At 44.8% G+C, this 25,063-nt stretch overlaps 1 protein-coding gene across 1 annotated transcript in view; it reads left to right on the top strand.

Annotated features, from left to right (window-relative positions):
* NFATC1 (nuclear factor of activated T-cells, cytoplasmic, calcineurin-dependent 1) overlaps window positions 1-25,063 on the top strand; it is a 103,551-nt gene that overhangs the window by 43,329 nt on the left and 35,159 nt on the right. The window contains exons 6-7 of the mRNA XM_010577049.1: window positions 13,577-13,632; window positions 14,914-15,046. Coding sequence (XP_010575351.1) covers window positions 13,577-13,632; window positions 14,914-15,046 — 189 coding nt within the window. The remainder of the gene's footprint in view (window positions 1-13,576; window positions 13,633-14,913; window positions 15,047-25,063) is intronic.

The following is a 25,063-nucleotide window of genomic DNA, read 5'->3' as shown; positions in this document are numbered from 1 at the left end:
TTACAGCAAGAAAACCATGTTAAAGGGTGCTTTCCTTCATATTTATTTTCTCTCCTCTTCCTTCACTGAGTTGGACAAATTTTGAAGTATCACATCCCAAGGGATTATGATGGTGACACTACTCACCCACCAGCAGGTACCACAGTGTGGATTTGGACACCGTCTCCCTTATCATAAAGTACACTAAAAGCAAGATGTTCACTGTATAGCCTTAAGTTGCAGAAATGCAAACTGGGGCCAGCCTTGTATTTCTTAACCAGACAGATACCTCCCTCGAGCAAAAGGAATTTGAGGCTGCACAAAGACAGCATATAATAGAAAATAATTTATATGAGCAACATTTTTTCAACCATTGTGGGAGATGAAGGAGTGTACTGCTGCACACTGGGTGTGCTGATGAGGAGGAAAATGATCCAAAGGCCTTGCCTGTCACCCTGAAAAGCTCTTGGGGTGAACTCCTTGGGCGCATGGGTTGGCAGGATGGAGCAGTGCAGGGGTGTCTCTTCTACGTGGAAGCACCCCCGGAGATCCCCTGCGCTCTTCCCCCTGGCATGGAGTCAGGGGCAACGCTGCAGGAGCCAGTCAGTGAGCTGCTACCGTTGAAGAGTAATCAAGATCATTAAGTCAGTATTGAAGGATCTGATCTGAAACTGTCCTGCCTGGTTTTAGTAGTCTCACGGTAGATTTGTCGTGCCTGCAGGGCAGTACTGCCTGGTGGAGGTACACTGCAGGGGCCGAGCCTTTAAGGTCGAGAGCGTTCGGCACCTCCGGGAGCTGCAGTCATGTCACTACGAATGGCACCCAAAAAGCAAAGTTGCCGGCTGACCTGGGCTGAGCAATTTCTCGGGCTTCTGTCACAAGTCATGTGCTACGTTGCCGAACACAGCTCAATGCGTTGGAAGCAAACAAGCGCGATGCATCGTTGTCTTAGCGGCAGACTGCTCCGGCTCAATTTTGAGCAGTGGCTGTATTTAATGTCAAATGAACAAGCGTTACCAGCCTTCACTTTTGTAAATCAGCACGCGGTGTTTCTTTCCCTTTCAGCTCTTGCACGTCTGTGAAAGTAGGTCAAGAGAGGGAACACCAGCATAGTTTCTCTTTCTCTTAGCAAGCTGGTTATGAACTTTTGTGATTAGCTGGAGACATTCATTAGTTTTGCTGCTGTTACCGCTTTTGTTTTTGAATTCAAAATGTTAATCACGTTCCTAGTGGGTAGCAGCCAAACACAGCTATTACAAAGCAATAGATCACAGGAATCATTGCACTTATAAAGAGAACGTATCTTTTATATAAAATTTAAATACTATACTACATGAGTTCATGTCTTCAGTCCTCACTCGGGTAGAGTGCCCAAGCCGGGAGGCAGTCTCCAGGAGCTCATCTAATTCATGCTAGTCTGCATACTTAATTGGTTAATGCAAGGAGTTTGAGAACACTTTTTGTTTGCCCTTTTTTTTTCCCCCCTTCTGTCTGAATAATTTCTTTAAGTCTGCCGAGTGCATTGTGGTCCGCTGAATGTTTTTCCAAGCATGAGTCCCAAGCTCTCCGTCTTCAGGGCTAGCCCTCAGCTGTTGTAGTCTCTGGAGGAATGGCATTATCCTGGCCTCCTTGCGTGGGGAGTCTGTCTGAGCAGTGACTCATACAAGAGGGAATCCCTGAAGAATGATCAAATCAATCCTTCAGCTGGGGAGGCAGCCGCTTGGTGCTTTGAGCTTAACCCCTTAGTGGCTGCTTTTCAGCCGGAGAGCAGACGAAACAGAGCAAAACATACTTTGCAGCCCTGCGACTCTGCATGTCACAGAGGAGGAATGAGGTAGCTGAGGGATGAAGGAGCGTGGGAGGAGCACTGGGAGGACCTCCTCTGAAAGGAGAGCCCCTCACGGTGTGGTCCAGCGCCTAGGCAGAAGGCATCCCTTTGGCTAAATAATGTCTGTTCAGAAGTGGACTAAAAGTTGCTCAAGCCTTTTACAGTACCATAAAAAAGTTCTCATGTGTTGAAACGAGTCTTTATTTTACAGGATTTTGGTCAATGTTTTATTGCTTGCACATCAGACCATATTTTCCAGTGATGAACGATGGTATAAAACGACCGTCCAAGAAAGCTAGCGGTAGTAAAAATGTGAATGTTGAATGTGCTTTGAGAGGTTCACTCTTTTAAATTCAGAATTTCCTTAGGCTGGGGAGTCCCATAATGACTTTGTCTCTTACAAATTACACTAATAATTGTTTTTCTTATCTTCTTTCACTTTCTGTCTTTCTTTGTAGTCATGCTTTTCTCTTCCTGAGTTTCAAAAGGGTCTTGTGAGTCTGCGTGTCATGGTTGTCGGGTGCTACGTTTAGGATGTCCGATACCAGTCTGTTTTTCATCAGAAGAATTAGTACTTTCTAAAATATTAAAAAATCTGCAGCTTCTTACTGGCAAGGGCTCTTGATGTCTGTATGCTGGTATTTGCTGTGGAGGCAAGGTGTGCGTTTTAGTTACAAAAATAGATTAAATGAAGTTGATGTTTGTTAGCTGTGGGAGTTGGTGTTTGGCTGGAAGGGTCAAAATGTTTCCTGTCTAACACACACATCTGCAAGAGCAGGGATCGTGATCTGGAATTATAATAAAAGGCACTGATTTATTTACTTACCTTTTTAAAACTTTTTATTTCATTTCTAGATTATAAAGGTAGCAGGCAACAAAAATCTTGAGGGAAGTTCAGAAAATGCAGATGTGTTTGGAGAGTATGTTTTGAGGACTATATATCTGTCAGCCAGCTTTTTTTGCTAACGGCTTCTGCAAACACTGTGTATTTGTTTTGAAAGCTAGTTTTTTGAAGGTAACGTGAGTTACTGAACACAAAGCAGCACAAAAGCCTGACAGAAATGACCAGACTACTGGCTCCTAGTATATCAGATTATGATTAGTGATCTATAAAACTGAGTGCAGTGGAAAAATCCAAGTTTCTCTTCACTCAGCTCACAAAATGTTTCCTGTAACTGATGAGTGAAAGCTCACAGATGAGACACAAAGCTGATATCCCAGGCACCAAAGCACAGGAGAGTTGTGGGTACGTCTTCCTGGTACGCTTTAGGACGTTGTAGAGTTGCCCAGGATATTTCAGGATTTAGAAGGAGTCTTGCACTGAGATCTGAAAGAGTTAATCTACCCCAAAAATCACTCCTTGCTCAAAAGTTGCTCCTTGCTCCTGTAGATAGAATGGTTTTGGCACTGGAACTAGCTCAACTATTTCTGGACTTCATGGATTTGGCCAAGTCTAGACATACCTAAGAGATCAGGTTAAACTGACTGAAATCTTCATTATTAGCAAGTTGTGATCTATGGGAAGAAATGCATATTTGGTGTATTATTATTAATTATCATTCAGTTGAGTTTCCACTAGTTAAGTTAGAGCTCCAAACCCATTTCTTTGGTTTTGTGCTTAGTGACCAGAGCTCAAGGCAAGAGTTTTAAAGAGTGAAAAGGCAGAAATGTAACACCCAACTTCACTACAGGATTAGTTTCTCAAATAACACTGACTTTGAAATTCTGATTCTGGGCTGTTAATGTTGAGGGCCATTTTGTCCTGGTCAAATGCCCGTGTTTGAGCTTCCTGGTGGCAAATGCCCCTCCCTGAAGATGCATCACTCTCTTTGATGGATGTTAATAGAGTTCACAATTTGTAATGCTGTATCTCTGAGTAACTCCAGGCTTACTGACTTCAATGGTTTTGAACATGTTGTTAATTACTCAGCCTTTGCATCAACAGTGATCCTAGCACCTACACACTCTGTAACCTAATTGCATAATATCCTCAGCTATTGTACCCAAAGCCTTTGAAACTCAAGTTCCTGAAAGACAGAGAAATAAACAGCACCTAAGCAACATTTCCTGCAGGGATTTTTCTCTTTTTGAATATTTTCAAACAATTTCAGATATAGTTACTGCTTCAAACTGTTCATTCTGCTGTTGTTTTTATTTTATGAAATGGATTTTTCTGTCAAAACTCTTCCTCTTCCCTGCTGGAACAGGTTTTGCCCTTAGAACATGAAGGTGCTGACGTGGCATGGTAATAGTTGTACTAGAGCAGATGAAAGATAGCTGGGTGAAATCACCAAATTTATGTTTGGTGTATATGCCAAAGGAAATCACGCTTTACTGTAAGTATTTCTGTAAGATGGGAAAACTTACAGTTTGCCTCCTGTTAGACATGTGGTCAGGCTTGGTCAGCCGAGTGTTTGCACAAAGTAAATGCAATATGGAAAAGAAAGAAGCTGGATGAATTTAAGTGTCCACTCAAGCATTTCACAGGTTTTTTTTCCTCTCAAATTTCACTATCTCTGGCCAAGATTAGAATCAAATCAGTTGCTGCTTTAAGGTATGTCAGTCTAAGAAATTCAGTTCTGTTTCCCGTATGTTGTGTAAGCAAAAGTTACCTTGTTGTATGGCAGGTAAGTCAAGTGCAGTATTTTAGCTTCAGGAGGACTTACTAAAAGTTCTGGAAGATGATATGTTGGGGAAACATTTGAGTGGCATGTGGATGGAACGGATGCGTTGGGGAAGCACGTGGGCTTTTTGATTTGACTCAGCTACACTTTGGAGCTCAGGGTTTGGAGTCTGTTTTGACGTGATGTGATGATGTGATATGATGTGATGGGGAGACGGGTGACCTGAGTCTTGGCAGAGCTCCATTTGGTAAGAGATCTTACATTCTCAGAGATCTTTCCATTGCTCTTTCCATTGCCAGTAGCAGTCACAGTTTGGGGGGCAACTAGCCAAAAAGGGGTCAAGTTTCACACCGGTAATCATACTGTAGCTCACATAATAAATAAGCAAGTGACAAAACTCCCTTTCCCCCTCTAGTCAGACGGACAGATACTACATAATTTTGTCTTTATCTGTCTGTTTATCCAAGTTCAGGACACACGTTCCAATTGGCAGTGAGTGGTTGCACGCTGACTCATGCGCAGTGAGGTTAAAAATTCTGGAAACTAGATAAACTGGAAACTTCAAAGGCATACAAGTTGGGAGCACAGAGTTCATGTGAAGGTCACTTGAACCTATTTCCTAGAGATGTATTGATAGCTGAAGGGGTTTCTGGCCGCTGCCCAGAAATAAATATCCTTGGGCAAATAGTGTCATCAAATGGTGGAGTCATTTGATGGTGGAACCCTTTCACATGCACGCAGGAGCAGTGATGTAGCTTGTAGGAAATGTCAGCACGTTTCAGTTTTTCCTGGCTGTTTAGTCTAGGGAATGGCAAAGACGGAGCGGGACAGCAGCCATACACATGAGATGGTGTCAGCAGCAAGAAGCCTCATCCAGGGTGTTGCTCTCACAGTGAAGAACGAGTTCAATCAATCACAGATACTTACTGTGGACAACAGAGAAATAAGGAATAACCATATGGTGTCTAGTTAAAAGTCACTTGTCTGAGTAATCCTGTAAATTTTTAATTATAGAAACTGTGACTGCATGCTTGAAGTTTATTCTTTCATGTCTTTGCCAGACTAAGTGGCTTCAAGCAGCTGTATCTGTGCAATCAAGGCTTTGTCTCTGAACTTTTGTAACTAGCACAAGATTTCAGATAGTTTTTACTGTTGCTGTTCCAGTAGGACCCTCTGTCCAAACACACAGAAATTCACAGCCCTTACCAGAAAGCTGAGAGTCTATTGAAGCAATCAGTGCCTAAAGACAGTAGAGGGAAGAAGTGTGGTGGGCTGACCTGGGCTGGCTGCCAGGTACCCACCAAGCCGCTCTCTCACTCCCCCTCCTCGACAGGACAGCGAGGAGAAAATAAGAAGAAAAAGCTCATGGGTCAAGATAAAGACAGGGAGACTGCTTACCAGTTACCATCAGAGGCAAAACAGATTCCGCTTGGGCAAAATAATTTATTGCCAGTTAAAAATAGAGTAGGGTAGTGAGAAACAAAGGCAAAACTAAAAACCACCTTTACCCCCTCATCCCTTCCCAAGCTCAACTTCAGTCCTTCATTCCTGACTTGTACCTCCTCCCCCTGAGTGGCGCAGGGGGATGGGGAATGGGGGCTGCGGTCAGTCCACAACTGCCCCATCACTACTAAAACCTTGCCACATAAACCAATACAAGGGGATACCTCCAACGTACTTGGGTTTTGGAGGGATCGCCTACATCTTTTGCAAAAGCACAACTCATCATCATCTGTTGCTTCCCTGACATCATGAAGAGTTGGTTCATGTCTCAGGTGGGCATCACAGGAAAAGTGGGGAGACCTGAGGGAAGAGGAGCATGTTCCTTTCAGGTCTGTTGAGGGAGTAAGATTACACCTTCAAGAGCAATGTGGAAGAGAGTACAATGACATTTGAGAGGAACAGAGAGAGAAGACATTTTCAAGGAGTACCTTGTTGCAGGGAAGCTGATGTCAAGGCAGATAATCAGAGGTGAAGAGGACGGACCTCTAAGATTGAGCCCAACCTTCTTGGACAAGAGAAACAAGAAAAGGGACATGGCGAGGGACAAGGAGATGGAAAAAATAAAAATGCCATTCAAAAGCTTACTGTTTATACTCTGCTAAAAAGTCATGAGGAGTTACCATAATGGGATGTCTCTGGAAGATGAGAAATTGTGGCCATATAGATAGAATGAAAAGTTTGTGTCTAAAAAACTAATCAAGAAGGAAGAATTGAAAGCATTTGAATCAAACTTACATCTTAAGATGAGAAAGAAGCAGGTGGTGGTGTTGGCATCAAGCACAGAAGTAGAGGAAAAGAATTGTTCATGGAAGGAAAATTTGGAACTTGGTTTAAACTGACTGTGAGGTTTGTTACTCCAATAGTCTGAGAAAATATGAGACAGATTAGACTGAAGAAGATGGACCAGGAATATTTTACTCAGTTTCAGCTGCGAAGTCACAGGTTTAGCCTACTAGAGTTTCCCAGAGGAGAGTAAAATTGTGAAGACAAGGAGATGACACGAATGTAACCAAAGACAGAGTGAAGTATTGTCGTGACTGCTGGTGGGTGGCTGTGCTGGGTGTGCTTGGTTCGACCCGCCTGCTCTAGAGAGGTTTTGCAGGGATGTCAAGCTCCAGCTTTACTTGGAAGTTGAGTGTCTTACACCTAGAATTATTGAGTTATTAAATAAAACCCTCAGACCAACAATAATTTGCATAGGGGGAGGTGCCAGAGAGCACAAATTGCGTAACCAGCTTCCATTCTGCCGAAAATAGGATCTAGCAGGTCATTCCAATGGTTTTGGCTCAAAATGAACCCTGATCAGTCAGTTGTCAGCACAGTGCCTCCTTTTAATTACCTGGACTAAAATTACAGTTCATTTGCAAACACTTGAACTCAGAATAATTAAGTCTGTTAGACATACTGTGGTAAAAGCAGCTAAAACGGCTCACCGTTTACGCAAAGTGAGTCCCTCAGCTTTTGGCTTGCCCAGCTGAGCAACCAGAGAGGAAGCGCATGTCTGGCACAGATGCCAAAGTACTGTAAGATACAGTTTGTACTGGATTTTATCACCTGGTGGCTGCCTGGCTTTTTTATTGTTAATTTAAGGTAAAAAAGAGGGCAAAAGTAACTTGAGAGCATCGTATGCATGACAGACACACCTAAGTCTACGTAATATTCAGCTCAATACTGCAAAAATGTATAGCTGAAGGAATGGACAAAATCCCTATGCTGCAAAAATGCTTATGAGGACACACAAACAAATATAGCAGCTTTGATGTGGAAATACAAGTAGGTCAGTTATGCGTGAACCCTGCTGCGCATGGACTGATGCGTGCCAGAAGACATGCCAGGGACGGGGAACAAAGCTATGGGGGAAGTCTCTGTAGCAGGACGGTAGGCTGTGAGGGGGGCAGAAGAACAGCTGGGGGTCTTCCTGGCAAGGAAGAGGGAAATGAAGTAGGTGAAAATCAGACCAGCCATGTGGTCTCATAGCAAAAGTAGTGGAAGAACAAAGGGGATATCAAGGTGACTGGAGAGGCAGACGGGGCGGTCGAAAGAAAGGTCCTGGCCACTTATGTTGTGGATAGTTATTCTCTGCTCCCTCTGCATTTCTGAATGTTTTCTTGCTGTCCTCCTGCCCCATCTTCCTCCTCCATCCCATGGCAGCCTGCTTGGCTGGTGTTGGTTCATCCTTAGAGCCTGTCTCTTGTAAATGTCTTTAAAACGTACACCGGTGTGCAAACACAAGGATAGACCCCCACCCACCCACAGGTTACTGAGCTCGCTGGTGTCCAGCTGGGGAAATGCTGTTCACAGCAAGACACCTGCAAGACCAGCCTAGAAAAGTGCCCCGGCTCCTTGTGGCATCCCCAGATCCGCAAGGCTGCTGCCTCTGGAGCAAAATCTGGCACTGGTACACCCATGCCAATGCACATCCAGCGGCAGGTGAGACAGTGCCAGTGGGTCGTGCCCAGGACTGGCGTGGTGAGTGTTCTCCAAGCCACAGAGCCGCCTCGTTGCCAGCCCAGGCACCGATGTGGCCCAGCCTGCCCTTTGCCTGGAAGCTGATAGCATCTCTGCACAAAACTGGGTGACTCTTTGAATGACAAGACTTTGCCTCAGTCTTCATCCTCTTCTCTGGCTGGAAACCCATCCTTTCGTTCCTGACGTGTTCACAGATCAGTCTTCTCAGCACCGTGAGTGTACTTCCCAAGGAAAAGGGGTTGGGGTGCAAATTGAAAACTTGCAAATCCTTCACTCCTAAGGGATTTGAATATGCATAAACAGGGCCGAATAGGAAGGTAGACAACCTTTGCAGAGCACTTCAAAATTACGCTGTATAATCATTCTGCATTGCATCTGTGCACTGCCTGTTGTCGACATGTTAAAGTAATCTGGGATGTAATATAGGCATTATTGTTTAGGGTAATCCCACAATACATTAATCAAGTAGTGGATTCCTTTGAGAGGGTAGAGCTAGTCTCACCATCTTACTCGCAATATATGAATGTAAATAGAGATTTACAGCCCAGCCAGTGCAGTCAAACTCTGTTGAGCCGCAGGCTGGAAGAGTGTAAAATGTACACCGTGTACAGGCAGTGAAATCCTAGATAACATCTATTCTTCTCGTATCTCAAGTGAACCCAGGACTACTAAAGAATATAGACTGTTTTAACCTCCTGTAGTAAAGTGAAATCACTTAAATATATCTGAACGCTCCCATTATGCCCGTTTCATAGAGGCAAGGTTTAAGTGGTTGCCAGATGTTATACCCTCCTGAGTTTCCAGGCTTGGGGTTTTTTTGGTACTGTATATTCTTTCCCCTTTCTGCCATCCATCGGTCTGTAATGAAGGTTGCGCTGGTGGTTTGACTGTTGTGAGCTTGCAGACCCCTGGCACTACACTCACAGTTCCCTGGGGTACGAAGGTAAACCCAGCCCTGGAAACCCTGGGGGATCTGTCCTGACGGGCAGCAAGGTGGGGAAGACGGTAGAAAAATTTCTTTGGAAAGTCTTCACAGCTCTTTGTGTTACTCTTCCACGAAGAAAATCCATATGTCGTGGTCTGCTCGGCTTTATGTGTGAATAAGTAATGCTGCTAGATTTACACAGCTACTTTTTAGCGCTGCTTCTGTGTTAAAACAGGCCTCTACAGTGCCTTTTTATGTGGAAATCTTGTAGCTGGGTGTGGTGGGGAAGCCGTTCAGTGACTCATACTGCAGGGAATTCCCTGATGAATTAGAGTATTTTTACTTCTGGACTTGTGCGCAGTTTCCTTTAACGCTGCAGCGAGCGGCTGATAAGAGCAGACTACAAAGGCCCATTCACCCTTCAGCCGCCGCCTGTTAAAACGGGGTGTTTATGCTTTGCAAAGCTGAAAATCCACCCCGCATCACCCTGGTAGGTTCGCAGTATTTTCATCATTAGCAATCCCAGGTGCTCCGAGTGTCACAGCGCCGAAACTAAAAAAAAAAACAAAAAACAAACAAACAAACAAAAAAAAGGCTGAAGTGGCTGGTGGCGAAGTCCACCCGAAGCAGGGTTGGTTATAAATAACAGCGACCGGTCTGTAAATGTCAGGCTTCCTGACAAAACCCGGTGTCTTCAGCTGGCGACGGCGCTGATGGCCACCTGTCAGTGCAAGCGCCGAGCCCGGGGAGCCTGTGCCAAACGGGGGGTTTCTCGCTCCCCCGGCACTGCCGGGCTCCGGCGTTGCCTCTTCGGAGGAGGAGGAGGAGGAGGGATTCGAGGGTCCTTCTTCCAGCCCTTGGCACGGGTCCCCAGGTGAAGCCTTGGCTTTGACGGGTCAACTGCTGCTGCTGGCACCAGGGGAACAGGGCGCTCCGCCAGGGACTCCGCAGGGCTTTTGCCTGCGGTTCCGTGCGCGGATGTTTTGTTTTTATTTCCCTTTTGTTAAAAAAAAAAAACAACCAAACGCAAAATAAAACAAACCCAATATAATACCTTGACACAACTTTTTAGCTATATAAAGAGATGTCTTTCTGTTCGAAATATTGCGCTATACATCTTAAAAACGCCAAAACAAAGCCAGGCATTTGGTTCGGAGAAGACACTTCTTATTACTTGGTAAAAGTAAATAGCGAAATGAAAGGGAATGAAATAAGACCTTTGGAAAAGCCTTTTTCTCCCTTTTCCTCCCTGCCTCCTCCTCTCCTTCCTCTGCTGCCTCCGTCTCCCCCCGTCCCCGTATAACAACTGCCCATTTGGGTACGGTAATTCCAGAGAGTAAACTTTAACGGGAATGCCTGAAATGTGTCTGCTTCAGCTTTGTGTTATGTCTGTAATTTGAATTATTTGCATTTTGGAAAGGTATAAATTGCTCTGGTGTACTTTGGTTGGCCGGCGGCCAGGAGGGAGTTGCCTCGGGCCCCGAACCAGGCGGGCTGCTGCAGATGTGGCAGGCGTACAATGGAAACTTTTGTGGTCGAGCAGCCCTCGCTCCTCCAGCACACGCTGACGGGAGGCGGCATCCCGCCTGCTCGCCAAGGTCCCCGGCGTACGGGCACTGGCGGCAAAACCGTTTTCTCCGGCGTAGGCAGATTGTCTTGATGCTTCGGGCTCCCACAAACTGTTCTGCAGACATTATTCCTTTCTCTCTCTCTCTCTTTTTTTTAATTTCAGCTGAACTGTATAAACCTGCAAAACATGTTTACTGTAAGAGGTTGACGTAGTGGTCTAAGGTTTCCCTCCTGGAGCTGGTCCCAGTCCGTGGGCGTTGAGATTTCCCTCTTGGTTCACCAGACGTAATATGAGGAATTGTCTTTTTTTTTTTTTTTTTTTTCAGTCTCTTGCTTCATAACAACTTTTCCTCCCTGTGTTTTTGTTAAACGAAATGTCACTAGCTGTTAATGAGTTGTCTATTCCCTACTTTTTCCCTCTCTTCCCTTTCCCCTCAGTCGCTGAGCAGCAATGGTCTGGACAGTCTCAAGGGAATTTCTTGGAGCGAAACCCGTATTGTTCTTATTAGCTTCCAAAGACGAGCCACGGCTCTGGATTTTTATTTTCCTAATAGTTTAGATTACAGCATTTAAAATATTTCTGAACAAACTCTCTTTGTCATCATAAAAATTTCAAAAGCGCATAAAGGCAGTGCCGCATGAAGTAATTGAAAGATTAGCTAGAGATGAAGTCGTTTTGAATTTTACTGAAGTATCGGCAGGAAATAAAAAACAGAAACCTGAATCAGATAATTCGTCTTGCAAAGCAGAAATTAAACATAGCAAAAAACCTGAACTTCTGGTAATCCATTTACAAAGGCAAATTGAACACATGTTAACTACTAGTCTGGATGTCTGTAGATTTAAAAAAAAACCCAACAAAATGCCAACAAACCCCTTACAAAGCAGAAGTTCCTAGACTTTGCAAAACGTGTGATAGTGTCAGTGTTGTGTTACTTTAACAACTGATTGAGTTAATTGGGGGGGACACGAAAGGCTGCGGGGGCTCTATGGGGAGGGGGTGGGAGATAAAGGAGGCTGCTCCCAGATGAGGGATGTGTCCTGGCTTGCTGAATTTGGTCAGGTTTTTTCTACTGACAGCTCGGGGGAAGCATCTGTTGGATAAATTGTGAAGTGATCGCCAGTCCTCCCGAGAAGTCTGCTTCAATTCTGGCGCTCTCAAAAGGCATCGTTAAGGAGACTCGAGCACGGTCTGGCTGCTCCTTCTCTCCCCCCAGCCAAACGTGGCAGTACCAATTAAAGGGATTCCTTTTCCAGCATCACAATTTAAAATGTAGGAAGAAACTAAGGGTAGATCTGCTAATTGTTTCCTACAGAAAGACCTGCCAAATCCACTCTGCTATTTATGCTGCAGCTTTCACGTTGCACTTCTTCCCATACGTTAAAAAGAAAGGGGTTTTGGACGTTAAAACAATCGCCGGGGCTAGTCCCTCAGCAGCATTCCTTTCACAGTAGGACAGCTGTACACAAAAATATTATTTACAGACATTTGTAATAAATCAGGCCGTTCTAAATGCGTCACCTCCATCCTGGCCATGAAAGCGAAGAGAGAAGAAAAAGTGCATTCACTCTTTTACCTTGCCGAGAGCTGTTTTTCTAAGGCAGGCCCACGTCTATGTGATGAAGTTCAAAATAACTAATATTTGCATTTGCATGTCCCGATGCTGCAATAAATATACAAAAGAGATGACATAAAGTCTCATTTTCCCTTTCCTTCCAGTGACATCTGACAATGGTGGGACTCATGAAGCTGCATGTGTCCCCGCTGCCCAACTTAGACGGCAGTCTGCTTGTGGCCTTCCGTACACATTTGTGTTTTTCTAGGCCTGCAGAATGGAAGCCTTACGTTTTGTATTATTTTTCTAATATCTTTGCTGTTGAGTTTTGAAGCCACAAGGAAGAAAAAAAAAACCCTGTTATTGACCAGTGACTTCTGTATCAGTGAGGCGCAGGAAAAATGACCTGACAAAACCAATTTCTTCCAAAAGACAGGTCCCCAGAAAAAGTGATAGCAGTGGCTTAAATCTATGTTTGCTTGAAAACAGAAATACAGTAAACTAGGAGGACCCAACACACCACTAGAAGCAGCTCCAGAAAACTGTAGGTAGGACCACTGTAGCTGAGCTAAACCAACTTTAAAATGGAGTCAAAAGCTGTGTTTCCCAGCCTATGGCCTTGCCTTTTGATCCAAGCAGCAGAATTATGACAAGCCAGACTAGGAGAATACTAAAATGAAATACTACATGGCTGAGGAGCTTCCTTAATACTGCTTGGTTTGTTTTATTTAATATTAATGTTGAATATGACTTACTGCATACGTAGTGATCAAAAGGCCTCACAGGTAGCAGTATTTTTGTCTGAAAGTTTGGTAAGCTAAGGTGTAGAACAGTTGCATATTTTGTCCAAGCTAGTGGCGGAATAAACTCCCGGTGGCTTTCCCCCATCGCAGTATCATGCGCTCTGGATTGTGGTTCCCCCTTCAAAAAAGCTAAGTGGACCCCTGCCATGGGTTACCCGCGTGGCCTCCTGGTTGGGCAACGCTTGGGCAATGCGTTTTGAGAGCTGGTTTTCATATATGCAGTGCCCCTTCAAAGAGATTTTTTTGCAAAAGTCATTCTTTTGTAGGCTTGGGAGAGGAAAAAAGGACGGAACTAGATGTCTTTTTCTTTTGTCTTTTAGATGGTCACCATGTGTGGGAAATGGAAGCCAAAACCGACAAAGAAATGTGCAAGCCAGTAAGTCTGCCTTAAATATTTTAACATCAAGATGAAAAATATATATTGCCTTCTCCAGCACTGTTACTAAAGAGGGATTTCCAAGACTTTGGCACCGTGTCTCCCCACTGCAACAGAACAAGTACTTAGGCCTCCCCTCCTGGAAATCTTCCTTTAATGGGAGCATGGGGTAAAAAGCCTTTGTTGGAAGCTATCCCGAAAGTAGGAGAGGCCATTTGGAAAATATTTTTTCATTGTCCAGGACAGGCCAGCCCCGTCTGCTCATCTTCTGTCTTGCCGGGTCAGTTCTTCCCTCTGCTCCCAAAGCAATTTCTGATCATTTTCCTTGGCTTTCGTCTACCTTCAGCAGAAGAAATGTGAGTCCCCTCACAGGAGATCAGCCCCAGGGTCGGAGAAGCGTGGCTCCCTCAGCCATGACTATAAGCGGCAAATATGGCCACTATTCCACCTCTGCAGGAATATGCAACAGTTTGTTAGCTGCAAACCTGCTGGAGACATGCAGGCAAACAATTTAAAGACCTCAGCTGAAAGCAGGCCAAATGCTAAGACGAGCATTCCCTTTTATTCTTTCAAAAAGTGCCAAGGGAGGTTTTGATGGTCATAGCAGATTTCACTGTGCGTTTGTGTAAGCTGATGCCCTAGCAGCTAAGTCGTTCCTTAGCCCCGTGCTGGAGCATTTGGTTTCTGACAGTGGAAGATCATCTACATGCTCTCCGGCCCTTCTTCCTGTAGCACTAGATGTTCTTGCAGCATCTCCCATCCACAGAAATTAGCATGCTTAAACCCTCCTGAGTGAAAAACATTTGACTCTGGAAAACTGAAGTATTTGAATAATCATATGCCTGTCCTAATTCTCCTTTCAAAGGAAGTTGTGTTAGGGTGAGATATACTGGGGATGACCTGCCAGCCAAGCGGTTGTGCTTTCTCCTGCTGAGTTAGAGACTACGATTTGATTGTGGTCCCAAGATTCTTGTCAGAGGCAGGAGGGATAGAGCCTTGTGGTATCGTATTTGCTGTCCAAAGGGAAGAGGTGAAGGCTAGCGATTGTGTAAAGACCTGAGCCGTGCTAAAATCTTATTTCCCTACTTCTGGAGTCCTTGGCATGGACACTGGGGGTGGCCACAGGCCATCCCTGCCCACAAAGCCCACCAGTTCCCCTGCAGAGAACATGTTCCTCCTTGCGAGCCCAAGTGCCTCCTCCTCGGGGTTAACATGTGAATGCCATTGTACAGCTCGACTGCCTTTGTCATGCCTTGACTTTCTGATTTGTTGCTTTTGCAGAATTCGTTGGTGGTTGAGATACCACCTTTCCGCAATCAGAGAATTACCAGCCCTGTTCAGGTCAACTTCTATGTCTGCAACGGAAAGAGAAAGAGAAGCCAGTACCAGCTTTTCACCTATCTTCCTGCTAATGGTAACAAAATATATTCCTTATCTCTGCTAGTAAAAATGAGAGATAATGATGATTACTTAGAAAGATACATGGCTCTGATAATTCTTTAGTAACCTGACTAATTTCGAGGTATACCTGGCGCTATAAAATGAGAGTGAGAATCAAACCATAAGAGCTGCCTTTCTGCTGCCCACACAAGAGATTTTCTCTGCAGGTTATTTTCTTTTATACTGGTGGCAGAGACTTGTTGGAACAAGGATTTTTTTCTGCCTTTGGGAGCACAAACTCATGTGTAGCCACAAATTGTGAACGCTCTGAGCTCTCTGCTAAGTTGCTGTCAACCCTCGGTCTGATTTTGCGGCCCCAGAGGGTACATTGCATTTGAATAATACTTCCGAATTCACACCACAGCATTGCAAGCGTGCTGGGCTCTGAGCTGGAGGTGGTGTGGGGATTCTCCTTCCAGTCATCCTGCACCTCGCCGTCTCGCACGGGGTGAAAATAGCGCTCCAGGCTGATGCTGCTCTTGGGTAGCGATGAAAAGCACAATGTGGACGGAGATCAGAGTGCTCCATAAAAAATGCTTCATGTATAGGAAATGTTCACAAACACGTGTTCCAGCTTTTTTGGAAGCTTATATTGGTGGCTGTGAAGTGACAATAAAGTCACTCATGCTAGATGAATTCCAAGCAGGCTTGTTTGAAGATTTTAATAGCAGGTAAATTTAGATATTTTTTTATTATTATTATTTGAGATGGCTCTTTTTCGGAGAACACTTTTTTGGGGAAAGTAGGAAAAAAGGGTGGTTGTTTTCTTGTTGTTGTTTTGGAAGGAAGAGGAATTAGAAAAATGATGGGGTTAATGCTTTTTCATAGACTTTCCAAGTGAATATAGTCCTTCTGAGGGAAATTCCCACAAAGCAATACTTGAGTCATGTCACATGACTTGAAGAGACCTGCCAACTTTTTGCAGGTGAAATCCCATAAAATACACATTTGGAATTTCACCCAGTTAGCTTGCATGCACTCCAGACTTCTATCAGGACTTTAATTTAAAGTAAAAGTACAGGAAACCTGACATGGGCAACTGACGGCTTATTGCGTATGTGCTGTGTAGCTATGCTTCACTGAATCAGCCTACTTATGCAAACTTCATCCGTAGTTGGTATGTCTGTGTATATTTAAAGACTGTTCATCTCTTTAATTGGAAAGAAAAAGAGTTGTTATTGTCTTGCACAACACTTTTCAGCAACAAAACTCTGTTGTAGAGGCCAACAGGTATTGCCTTGCCACCCAAGTTACCCTCATAAGTATTTCAAATTACATGCCTGTTGTTAACTGCTGTTTATTAAGCAGCATCTTTTCTCTCCAGCCTTTACATAGGCCATCTTTTACCATTTTATTCTAAACCATGGGAATAGTATTCACTGCTGCAAAGTTGGTTTATGCTACCACCGTTCTGAGGTTGAAACATTTGATGTTTCATTTGATGTGAAGAGATGGGAATATTTACCTAGTGACAGGCAACAGAGAACCAGCCTAGGCTTTATTCTGCAAAGACATCTTTAATTATGGTAATTGTTGAAAACATTGGGAATCTTGTTTAGTCTGCTGTACTGATTTAAATTCATGTGAAATCTTTTCGTTTCAATGTAGGGAAACCTGAAAGAAAAAATGTAATACCAGAGTAGGGTAAAGGGAAGCAGGTATTCATAGTAAATATGCCTTCCCCCCATTCCTGTTTGGTTCTCCACTCACATTCTCTTAATATATGTATGTGTATGTGCATATAGGTAATTGAAAAACATCTTACGTTCTTTGCAAACTCTCATAACAGTGGTAAGAGTGAATGTGCTTCTGCAATCATCAGAATTAATAGGATAGTATGTTTTTATTATGCCTGTGTTTTAACTGTAAGGTTTTGCCCTTACATTGCTGGTGGCTGTTTCCATCGTGCCTTTCAAAGATATACGATCACCTTGACTACGTATTCAGAAACCGTCCACAAAGACTGAATCAGTCGTTTATGCTGCTATATTTCTAGGAGTCATTTTAGGATGTTCTACTTTATTTGATTTCAGTCACAACATTCTTTTAATGTTTCAAGACATGGCAGAAAACCAAAGTTTAGCTTATGAAGAAAAAAAAATTTGAGTCAACAAGCACTGTGTGATCAGTGTAAAAAAATGTAAAGGAGATAAGCACTATTTTGGTCCAGGTAGCACTTTGTCTCTTGTTTAAACAAATCTCCTGAACATAGAAGGTGTAGGTTTTTGACAAGCAAATGTCAGAGTGTAAGATGTGGTTTTACACAAATCAGATGGTATCCTGTAAGCTTCTTCTCCTGCTGTGCTTTAGGACTAGTCAGAATGCTAACATTTCAGTGCCTACCATAATTTTGCAGGTATTTCTGCATGAGGGATCTTTTAAAAGCTGCATAACGCACATTGGACATATATTTTACAGCCCAACTGGACTGTGCCAAAGCAAAATACCATATACGGATTAAAGCCTAAATATTGTGTGATCCCACTGGCCGTGCTCATGGGGTGGGTGTGGGCACGTGCAGACGGTGCAACCAGTGGGAGAGCCATGGGCTTGCTCTGCGGTTCCCACCCCGACTGCAGAGCAATAGGGGTTTTTTTTCCTGTAGCTCCTGTTTCTCCTCATTCCCTAGGGGAAAACAGCCAGTGGATCCAGGGACACGTGACCTCACTCATCCCACCTCCTGTGGATGGTCCTATAGCGTCTCCATGGAGTACAGCTCTGTGACATGCAGCCAGCACAAGCTGCCCTCTCCAGCAGAGTGTTACGGTTTCGCCGCCGTAAGGCTTCTCCCATGCTGCAGAGATATGGCAGGATTGTACTTTTCCTCTGTGTTAGCTCAAGTGTTTTGCAGAGCAGGGACTTACTTGGTGAAGATGAGTTCCTGCCTCAGAAAGAAAAAAAAATGCTGTAAAAATTAAAATCTTACTGCTCTGTAAATGAAAAGTTTAAATAACAAAACAAAACAGAAAGTAGAGGCTTCACAAATGAGAGCCAAGGTCTGGAAAATGGGCTTGCTTAAGTCTTTGGCTTGGGACAGACCATAAACCTAAGTACTCATAATCCACTTTTAATTGAAATTTTGATTTACTGTTCTGCTGAATTTGAGCAATCCCCGAATCCTGTATTAGCCTATATTGTACAGAAATGACTGTAATGTCATTTTTTTTAGTATTGCTTCAATATTACGCATCGCTGAGCAATTGCATATCAGTTTTTTCCCGGAGCCTGCAGTCTGTAGGCTCTTGAGACTCCTCCCCAGACATGCCTGGCGCAGAAATATAAGTAGTTTCCATACCATTCTGGCACAGGTGAATTCCCGCAGCTCATATGGTAAGTACTAATACATTTTGCATTGCCCCATCCCATCAGAATGTGAGGAGGAAGGCGCAGGACCGGACGCTGCGGTCAGGAGTCTGAGCACAGCACAGTCAGCAGGTGCTTGGATATTCAGCTTTTAAAGTCCCTCCACTGCCGTAGCTCTGTGCAGGCATGCTCTGCGGCTCCGTTATGTGCAGCAGAACATTTCGGAAAACATTGGTGGACCCCGCATTTGTGAACCCTACCCTCTAGAAAAACGCTTGGTTTTCATTTCTGTTTATGACCGTGTATCATTTTGCTTCGATGAATTTATTATACCATTGGCCCAAATATGCATTTCAAACAGGAGGAATAGTCTTCTGAAATCACTAGGTGTAAGCGGTAGCATTTGAGGTGTAAACTAATCTGGAGTGGCTGAAGAAGCACACAAGCAACCAGACATGTATGCTGTGGTTCCAAATCCTGTGCTTTCATCTGCTAAGAAAGCTGAAGGAGTTCTCCAGCTCAGAAGACTTTAAACAACTCACTGAATGATAAGGGTTAGATCTCTGTTTATTCAGATTTCTTTTATGTAGGTACATCAAAATAGAGGAAACGTGTTCAAGAACTTATTTTTCACAGATAGGAGCGAATGCTCTCTATGATTTCTGTTATCTAATGAATATTGATATCAAGAATGGTGAACATAGAAAAGTTTTTCTTTGAACTTTATTTAGACAAGTAGTGATATTTGACTAAGCAAAAGCAGGCTAGTTTGTCTAGGAAATATTTAATAAGATGGAAAAAGGAAAGTTGATGTGTTTCTTTTACTGGAATGAAAAATACGCTTTTGCAAAGAGTTGATGATGAAGTATTTCCGGTTTCTGTTTCTGTCAGGCTTCTTAATTGTCAAAGCATTATTAAAAAATCATTTCACTACTTCTAGTATTTATTAAAATGGTGTCGGTACGCCGGGCAACTTTTCCTTTGAGACGCGTTTCACCACCCGTAGGGCCGGATTTCCAAGTGCACAGCCTTCACTCGCAGAGCCAGCTTTTCTGCAGTCTCTTTGCCTCCCTGCAGGCACCTGCACAAGCCCCCGGGGTGCCGAGCTCCTCTGAAAAACTGGCCACGTAGGCAAGTGACTTGCCAGGGACAGAGGCCCTTTGAATTTGCGGGTACGGAGCTGTGCTGAGAGCGTGCCTGCGGTGACTAGACGTGCCTCAGTATTGTTGTTTTCAGCCCAGCGGCGTGAAAGTGAAGCTCTTGGTGTGCTGCTGAAAAGGGCGAGCGGTGCCCACTGCGCATCGCTTTCAGCATCCTCCTAACTTCCTGCCTCTGCTCTAAAATTATCTCCTACAGATGAGTACAATCAGCAGTTTTCTAGTGATTGCGTTGAGCAGCCGTGCCTCTGTTTCACCTCGGCTCCTCCGCCCACAGCTCACTTTCTAAGTTAAAAGACGACACCGGCCGCCTTAGCAGAAAGCAATAAAATGAGGATGCAAAGCGTTGCCGCTCCGATGTGACACAGAGCACGGCTTTTGCCCATCACCTCTCGAGTGTTTGTTGAATTTTCACGCTCGAGGCTGGCAAAAACTATTAGCCTAGCCACGCCTGCAAGACGGTGGTAATTTGGGGGCACTTGGAGGAAGCGGGGCCAAATTCAGTGCCTGGGTTGTGAAAGGATCCTAACGGTGCAACGTGACCACGGCAGTGCCACGGCAGAGCTTTGCGGCCGGCCTGGGGAGCCGGAGGAAGGGGCATGGAGGTCAGTAGGAATGCCTTAACGCCCAGGCCAGCCTTAGGTCAGTGCCACGTTCCCGGGGCCGTGTGTGAGGGGACCAAGCCTGGCTGAGCCAAGCCTGAAGCCTCGGACCTGCTGGAAGTGTTTCCATCCAGCCCAGGGAGCAGCTGGGCTGCCAAAAAGCCTGCACAGATCAGGGCAGGGCAACAGGAGGGATGGGGATGGGGGGAAGGTTGGCCCCAAGGTATATTTTTTTATTTTAGGTGAAAATACGGATCGCGATTGCTCATTTTTACACTACGCGCTGTCACAGTTTATATAATTTTGGCTGCTAGGTGGCTGGTTGTTAACTTCTGACATTTAACGGAGTAACAAAAAGCAGGCGAGATTTTGTCGGAGCCCTGTTTCCATTTAAGACGATCACAAAATTCATCATCGCCGGGCGCATCAGCCCCTCCGCTCCCTTCCAGCAGCCATGTGAGGTCTGCGGAGGAGCCACGGATTACGCTCATCAGCGTTACGCCCCCGGGTGCTTTTGCTCCCAGTTGCTGGGTCCCCACTGGAGCTGCCCACGCTTTGTCCAGGTGACATCCCATTTTGGCTGCTGGCCGAAACCTGGCCAGCCGCATCCGACCTGCAGATGCAGTCGTCTTGATCTTTAGAGGCAAAACTGCCTCACTGTGCTGTGCTCCGTCTTCATCTGAAAGGCCAAGAAGGAACATCACCTGTGGGATGTCCCTGCGACAGGCAGGAGTGGACAAGTGCTATATAGAAGCCCCTGACTGTGTCTGACCAGCAGGCTCTGTCGCAGCAGCAATGATCACCCATAATCGTTAACTTCCAGCGCGTAAAGTTGTCTTTTGGCCATACCTCCCTTTTCAAATATTCCCCTTCAGACAACAAAACCCAGCCTGTGGTTTCGGTCACTGAACCCTTCTGCATGAGCATTTTGAGGACTCCTTTCCTTACATGTGAAAACAGTGATTTCACATGTTTATGTTAGCAAGCGTGGGGCTTTAGGATCTTCCAATTAGCTTAAAAGCCAAAAGGTAGAACTTGCATGAGGGAGAACAGGGTTTAGAATTACATGGGCTGGATTACAGGAGATGCTTATTTTTGTTCTCCTCAAGTGGCTGATCACCGTAATTAATCTAGCCCAGTGATTGATCCTAAAGGGGATGCGGCGGTGGCTGCTGGAGGTGGAACGCACGGGTGAGGATGTGTTTTGCTGGCTGGGGGACGGACGGCATCCATCTCTAAAGACAAAAACCACGTCAGAGCTGAGATGGCTGAGGTCGGCCAGCTCCAAAGCCCTCTCTGGAGAGGGCAGATCCGGGCGGTGAGGATGCCTTCCTGCCAGCCCATCCCTACAGGACTGCTGGGGATGAGGAGCGGGGGGGGCAGCCCCACGCTGCTGCCTTGCAAGACCTCTCCCCGCAGCCCCCGCTTTCCTATTCTCCTCCGCTCGTCGAGAGAGCAGGAGTAAGGTCGGTGCTGGCGGTGTCGTGTTATGCCGCATCGTCAGAAAAGACCCTCACCCCAGTGAATTTTACCGTGTCTGACAGAAATGATGTAGAAAGCCTTGGCCGGTGCAGCCCGGGCGTTGGGCGCAGTTATTAAACCTCCAGCTCAAGGCAGCGGTGGAGCTGGGTGTCGTGCCGTGGGAGCAGCAGTAGAGCAGCCCGAGTGGGCATACCACAGGTCTTGATTTGTCCTTTTCAACTTCGTAGGATTTAATAAGGTGTTACGATGGAAAATGAATTGTGCCTTTTAAGAATCTTCCCTTTTTCTTTTGAAAGAAAGCTAATGCTTATCTTCTGTACTAACACAACCCAAATGCCCTCCACCTACCTTGCACTCCTCCCCACCTGGTTTAACAGCGTATGCACCAAGCTACCATATATGATCTTCTGTCTCATAAATATGCATTGAATAACCTAATAGTTTAACAGCTGTTGAAAAGCATTTAGTAAATTAGTTAGCTGGAAAGCACTTTCTAATCAGATAATGGCACTGTCCGAGATTACAGGCTGAGGTGTATGCGCAAGGCTTCCATCTACCTGGAGGCTATTCTTGTATAAAACTGTACATATGCATCTGATCCCATAAAAATATATACACATAAACCCAAAGAGAGCAGGCAGGCATGTGTTAGAGGTAGCCCTTTGGATGAGCAGTACCAGTAGGAGTGTACTAGCAAGAGTGCGTGAGTGAGTTCAGATACTTGCGTAGATAAAAGCTGCAGTCACACGTGTGCTGCCTACAGCTTCTTGATCGCGTGAGTCACCGTGCTCTGGTTTTATTAACTAAAAAGCAAAGGCTTGATAGTAGCTTAACCTTTACAAAACGTTTTGCTTGAGTTGGTGCCTAGGGAAGAATACCCAGTTCACGGACGGCATCTGCAAAGACCCCTGTCGTGACTGTCTCACAAGATCCCTGGGTTTGAGTGCCTGTCCCTTGTCACTGAGATTGCCACTGCTGCAGATACGTTGGCAGGATGTTTCAGAAAGTTTTGCACAGCCACTGCTGCCTTGGTGTTACAAAACAGGGGTATTATAATTTCTGAGGGCAGCCAGCCCGTTGCCTCTCCCCAACACCAGACTGACTCCGTGAGCTCCTCGCTCCGCTCAAGCCTGCTGGATGCAGACAATGCTGCTGCGGCGGCCAGGATTTTGTCTTTGCGTGAATCCAGAGTGGCTAAGCTGTACGTGGAGATGCGTCCACAACCCTAACCGTGTCTCCGGTCAGCCAGCGGCAGAGCGGCGGCAGCAGTTGGGATGACCTGCGCCAGCGTCTTCTGAAAGAAGGTCTGCTTTGCGGTGCGGAGGGTGTGCTGCCTGGCTCAAAACTGACTGACAGGCGAGGATTTCGAAGGCACAAACAGCATTTCAGAGCTCAGCTCAGGAATGGGGATTTAGCCACCTAAGTCCTCAACCCTCTTTGAAAGTCTCATCCCGAAGTCTTTACCAATTAGGAGATGTTTAGTCCAGAAGTTGAAGAAATGTGTGTGTGCACATGATGAAAAAAAGTAGTGTTTTGATTTTCATACGCTTACCAAAATCTGCATGCCGGTGCCAGGGAACTACATCATAGTCTGCACCATGAAAGGTGGCTATTTTGTTTGATAGGTTCAATCAAACTTAAGGGTAAAATAAATATATTATAGTGCCATAAATGTCTGCATTGATAATACTACGTGGAAATGGGAATTTGTTAGTTTAATGTTAATCAGGATAAACATCTGTTTAATTTATATGATTATATTTTCTCAGTTCACATATTTTAATAGCACCCCCCAAAAAAAGTTTAAAAACCCATCTGGATTGCTAAAGTGTAAAAGCAAACAGACTTGTTAGAATTGTCAAAAAATACATGTAATTTATATTTAAGCACTTTCTGACTCCCTTTACTGAATGTGCATGATTTATTATTTTTCTTCAAGGTTTGATATATTAACTTTTTACCTGCTAGAAAGGCCTTTCATTTAAACGTGGGCTTGCAGAACTGGCTGAAATATTTCTCCCAGATTCAGACCCACACAGAAGGACCATTGTCTTTCGCCCAGTGCCTCGGTATGATGTCATAACCCTGCTCTCTCTGAGTAGGAAGCTTTGATTTATAGCCAGGGCTGCTGCCAACGCACAGTTCTCAGAACTTCGTATTAAATTAGATGACATAATGACGTGAGTCCAGAGTCTTAAGAAGGCCTCGTCGAACCATTGAAAACCAATTAGCACAGATTAAGTTGCTTATCAGACTAATTTAGAACTGTGAGCTCTGTCAAATTTTAATATTAAAAATAGAGGACTATTTAAAATTGTCTGTTGGCCAACCTAATGCATTGTGAAGTAACAAGCGTTTAAAAATTCACCATATGAACTAAACTTGCATTTATTTTTTCCTTTTTATGGCACGGGCCTGATCCTTCAGCAGGGTAGGGTCTCTTAAACACGTAGCATTACTTTTGAGTCTGAGCGCGTGTAAAACTGCATCATCTTTTCTGTTTACAATTTCACAAATTCTGGCTTCGTTGCTGCAATTTATTACTGGCAAATCTCAGTGTATGGCAAATTCAGTCACAATTTTTCATTCTAGCCAGCTGAGAGTCTGCAAGACTGGGTGTTATCTCAGCACCACGGAGCAGCTTTGAGACAGAATGCTTGTTGCCATTTGATATGGCTCTGCTGAATTTAAGAAATAGTCCGGTTTCTGCTAAAATTCTGAACAGCTGTAGGGCTTTCCAGTTAACTGCTGTGTGGCTAGGAGCGTCTCTTTCAGCTGGCAGGTTTTTACCAAGTCATTTAAGATTTGAAATATTTGAGCTACAAGTTAGTCAAGCTAATACTGTTCTCTGTTAAATATTAATCCTGTGAAAATTAACTGTACTCTCTGTACCACGTCTCATCTTCCTGTGTGAAATAGTCACTTGTGCAAGTGAGTGATGGTGGAAATGCCAATGTGTCATGACAGCTAGCTTACCGTGCCTCCACAGGGATGTATTTGAGAATGAAACCCCTTTTTTCTAGCTCGGGTCTGTTAAGATTTGCAGTTAATCAAGCATGAGTCACTAGGTAAGTGGTAACGCTAGTCCCTGGCTGGCTGGTGATCAGCCCTGGCCGCTCTGGAGGAACCCACTGGGGTCCTGCCTGGGAGAAGATGGTGAAGGTGGGCACGGAAGGTTTGTGTCCTCGGCTGCTCTTAAGAAGTCACCTGGAGCTGCTCGCCCCAGCTGAGGGTCTCAGCTCCCCAAAAGCCAGTAAGGCAGTGGGAAGCATGTGTTAGGAACTGGTAGCCTTATTGCGTGCAGGTATTTTAACTCGTTTGAGTAACGCCGTAGGCACCATGATGGTGAGCGGGTAGCCGGTGAGGACAGGTAATTGGTTTTGGAAGGTGTGCCTTGAAAGACCCCCAGCTCCTGCCTTGGGCCCTCCACAGCCTTTTGCAAAGTGG

Source organism: Haliaeetus leucocephalus, unplaced genomic scaffold (genome assembly GCF_000737465.1).
Source record: "Haliaeetus leucocephalus isolate CR32 unplaced genomic scaffold, Haliaeetus_leucocephalus-4.0 Scaffold41, whole genome shotgun sequence".
NCBI lineage: Eukaryota > Metazoa > Chordata > Aves > Accipitriformes > Accipitridae > Haliaeetus > Haliaeetus leucocephalus.
This window is presented reverse-complemented; position numbering and strand designations above follow the sequence as displayed.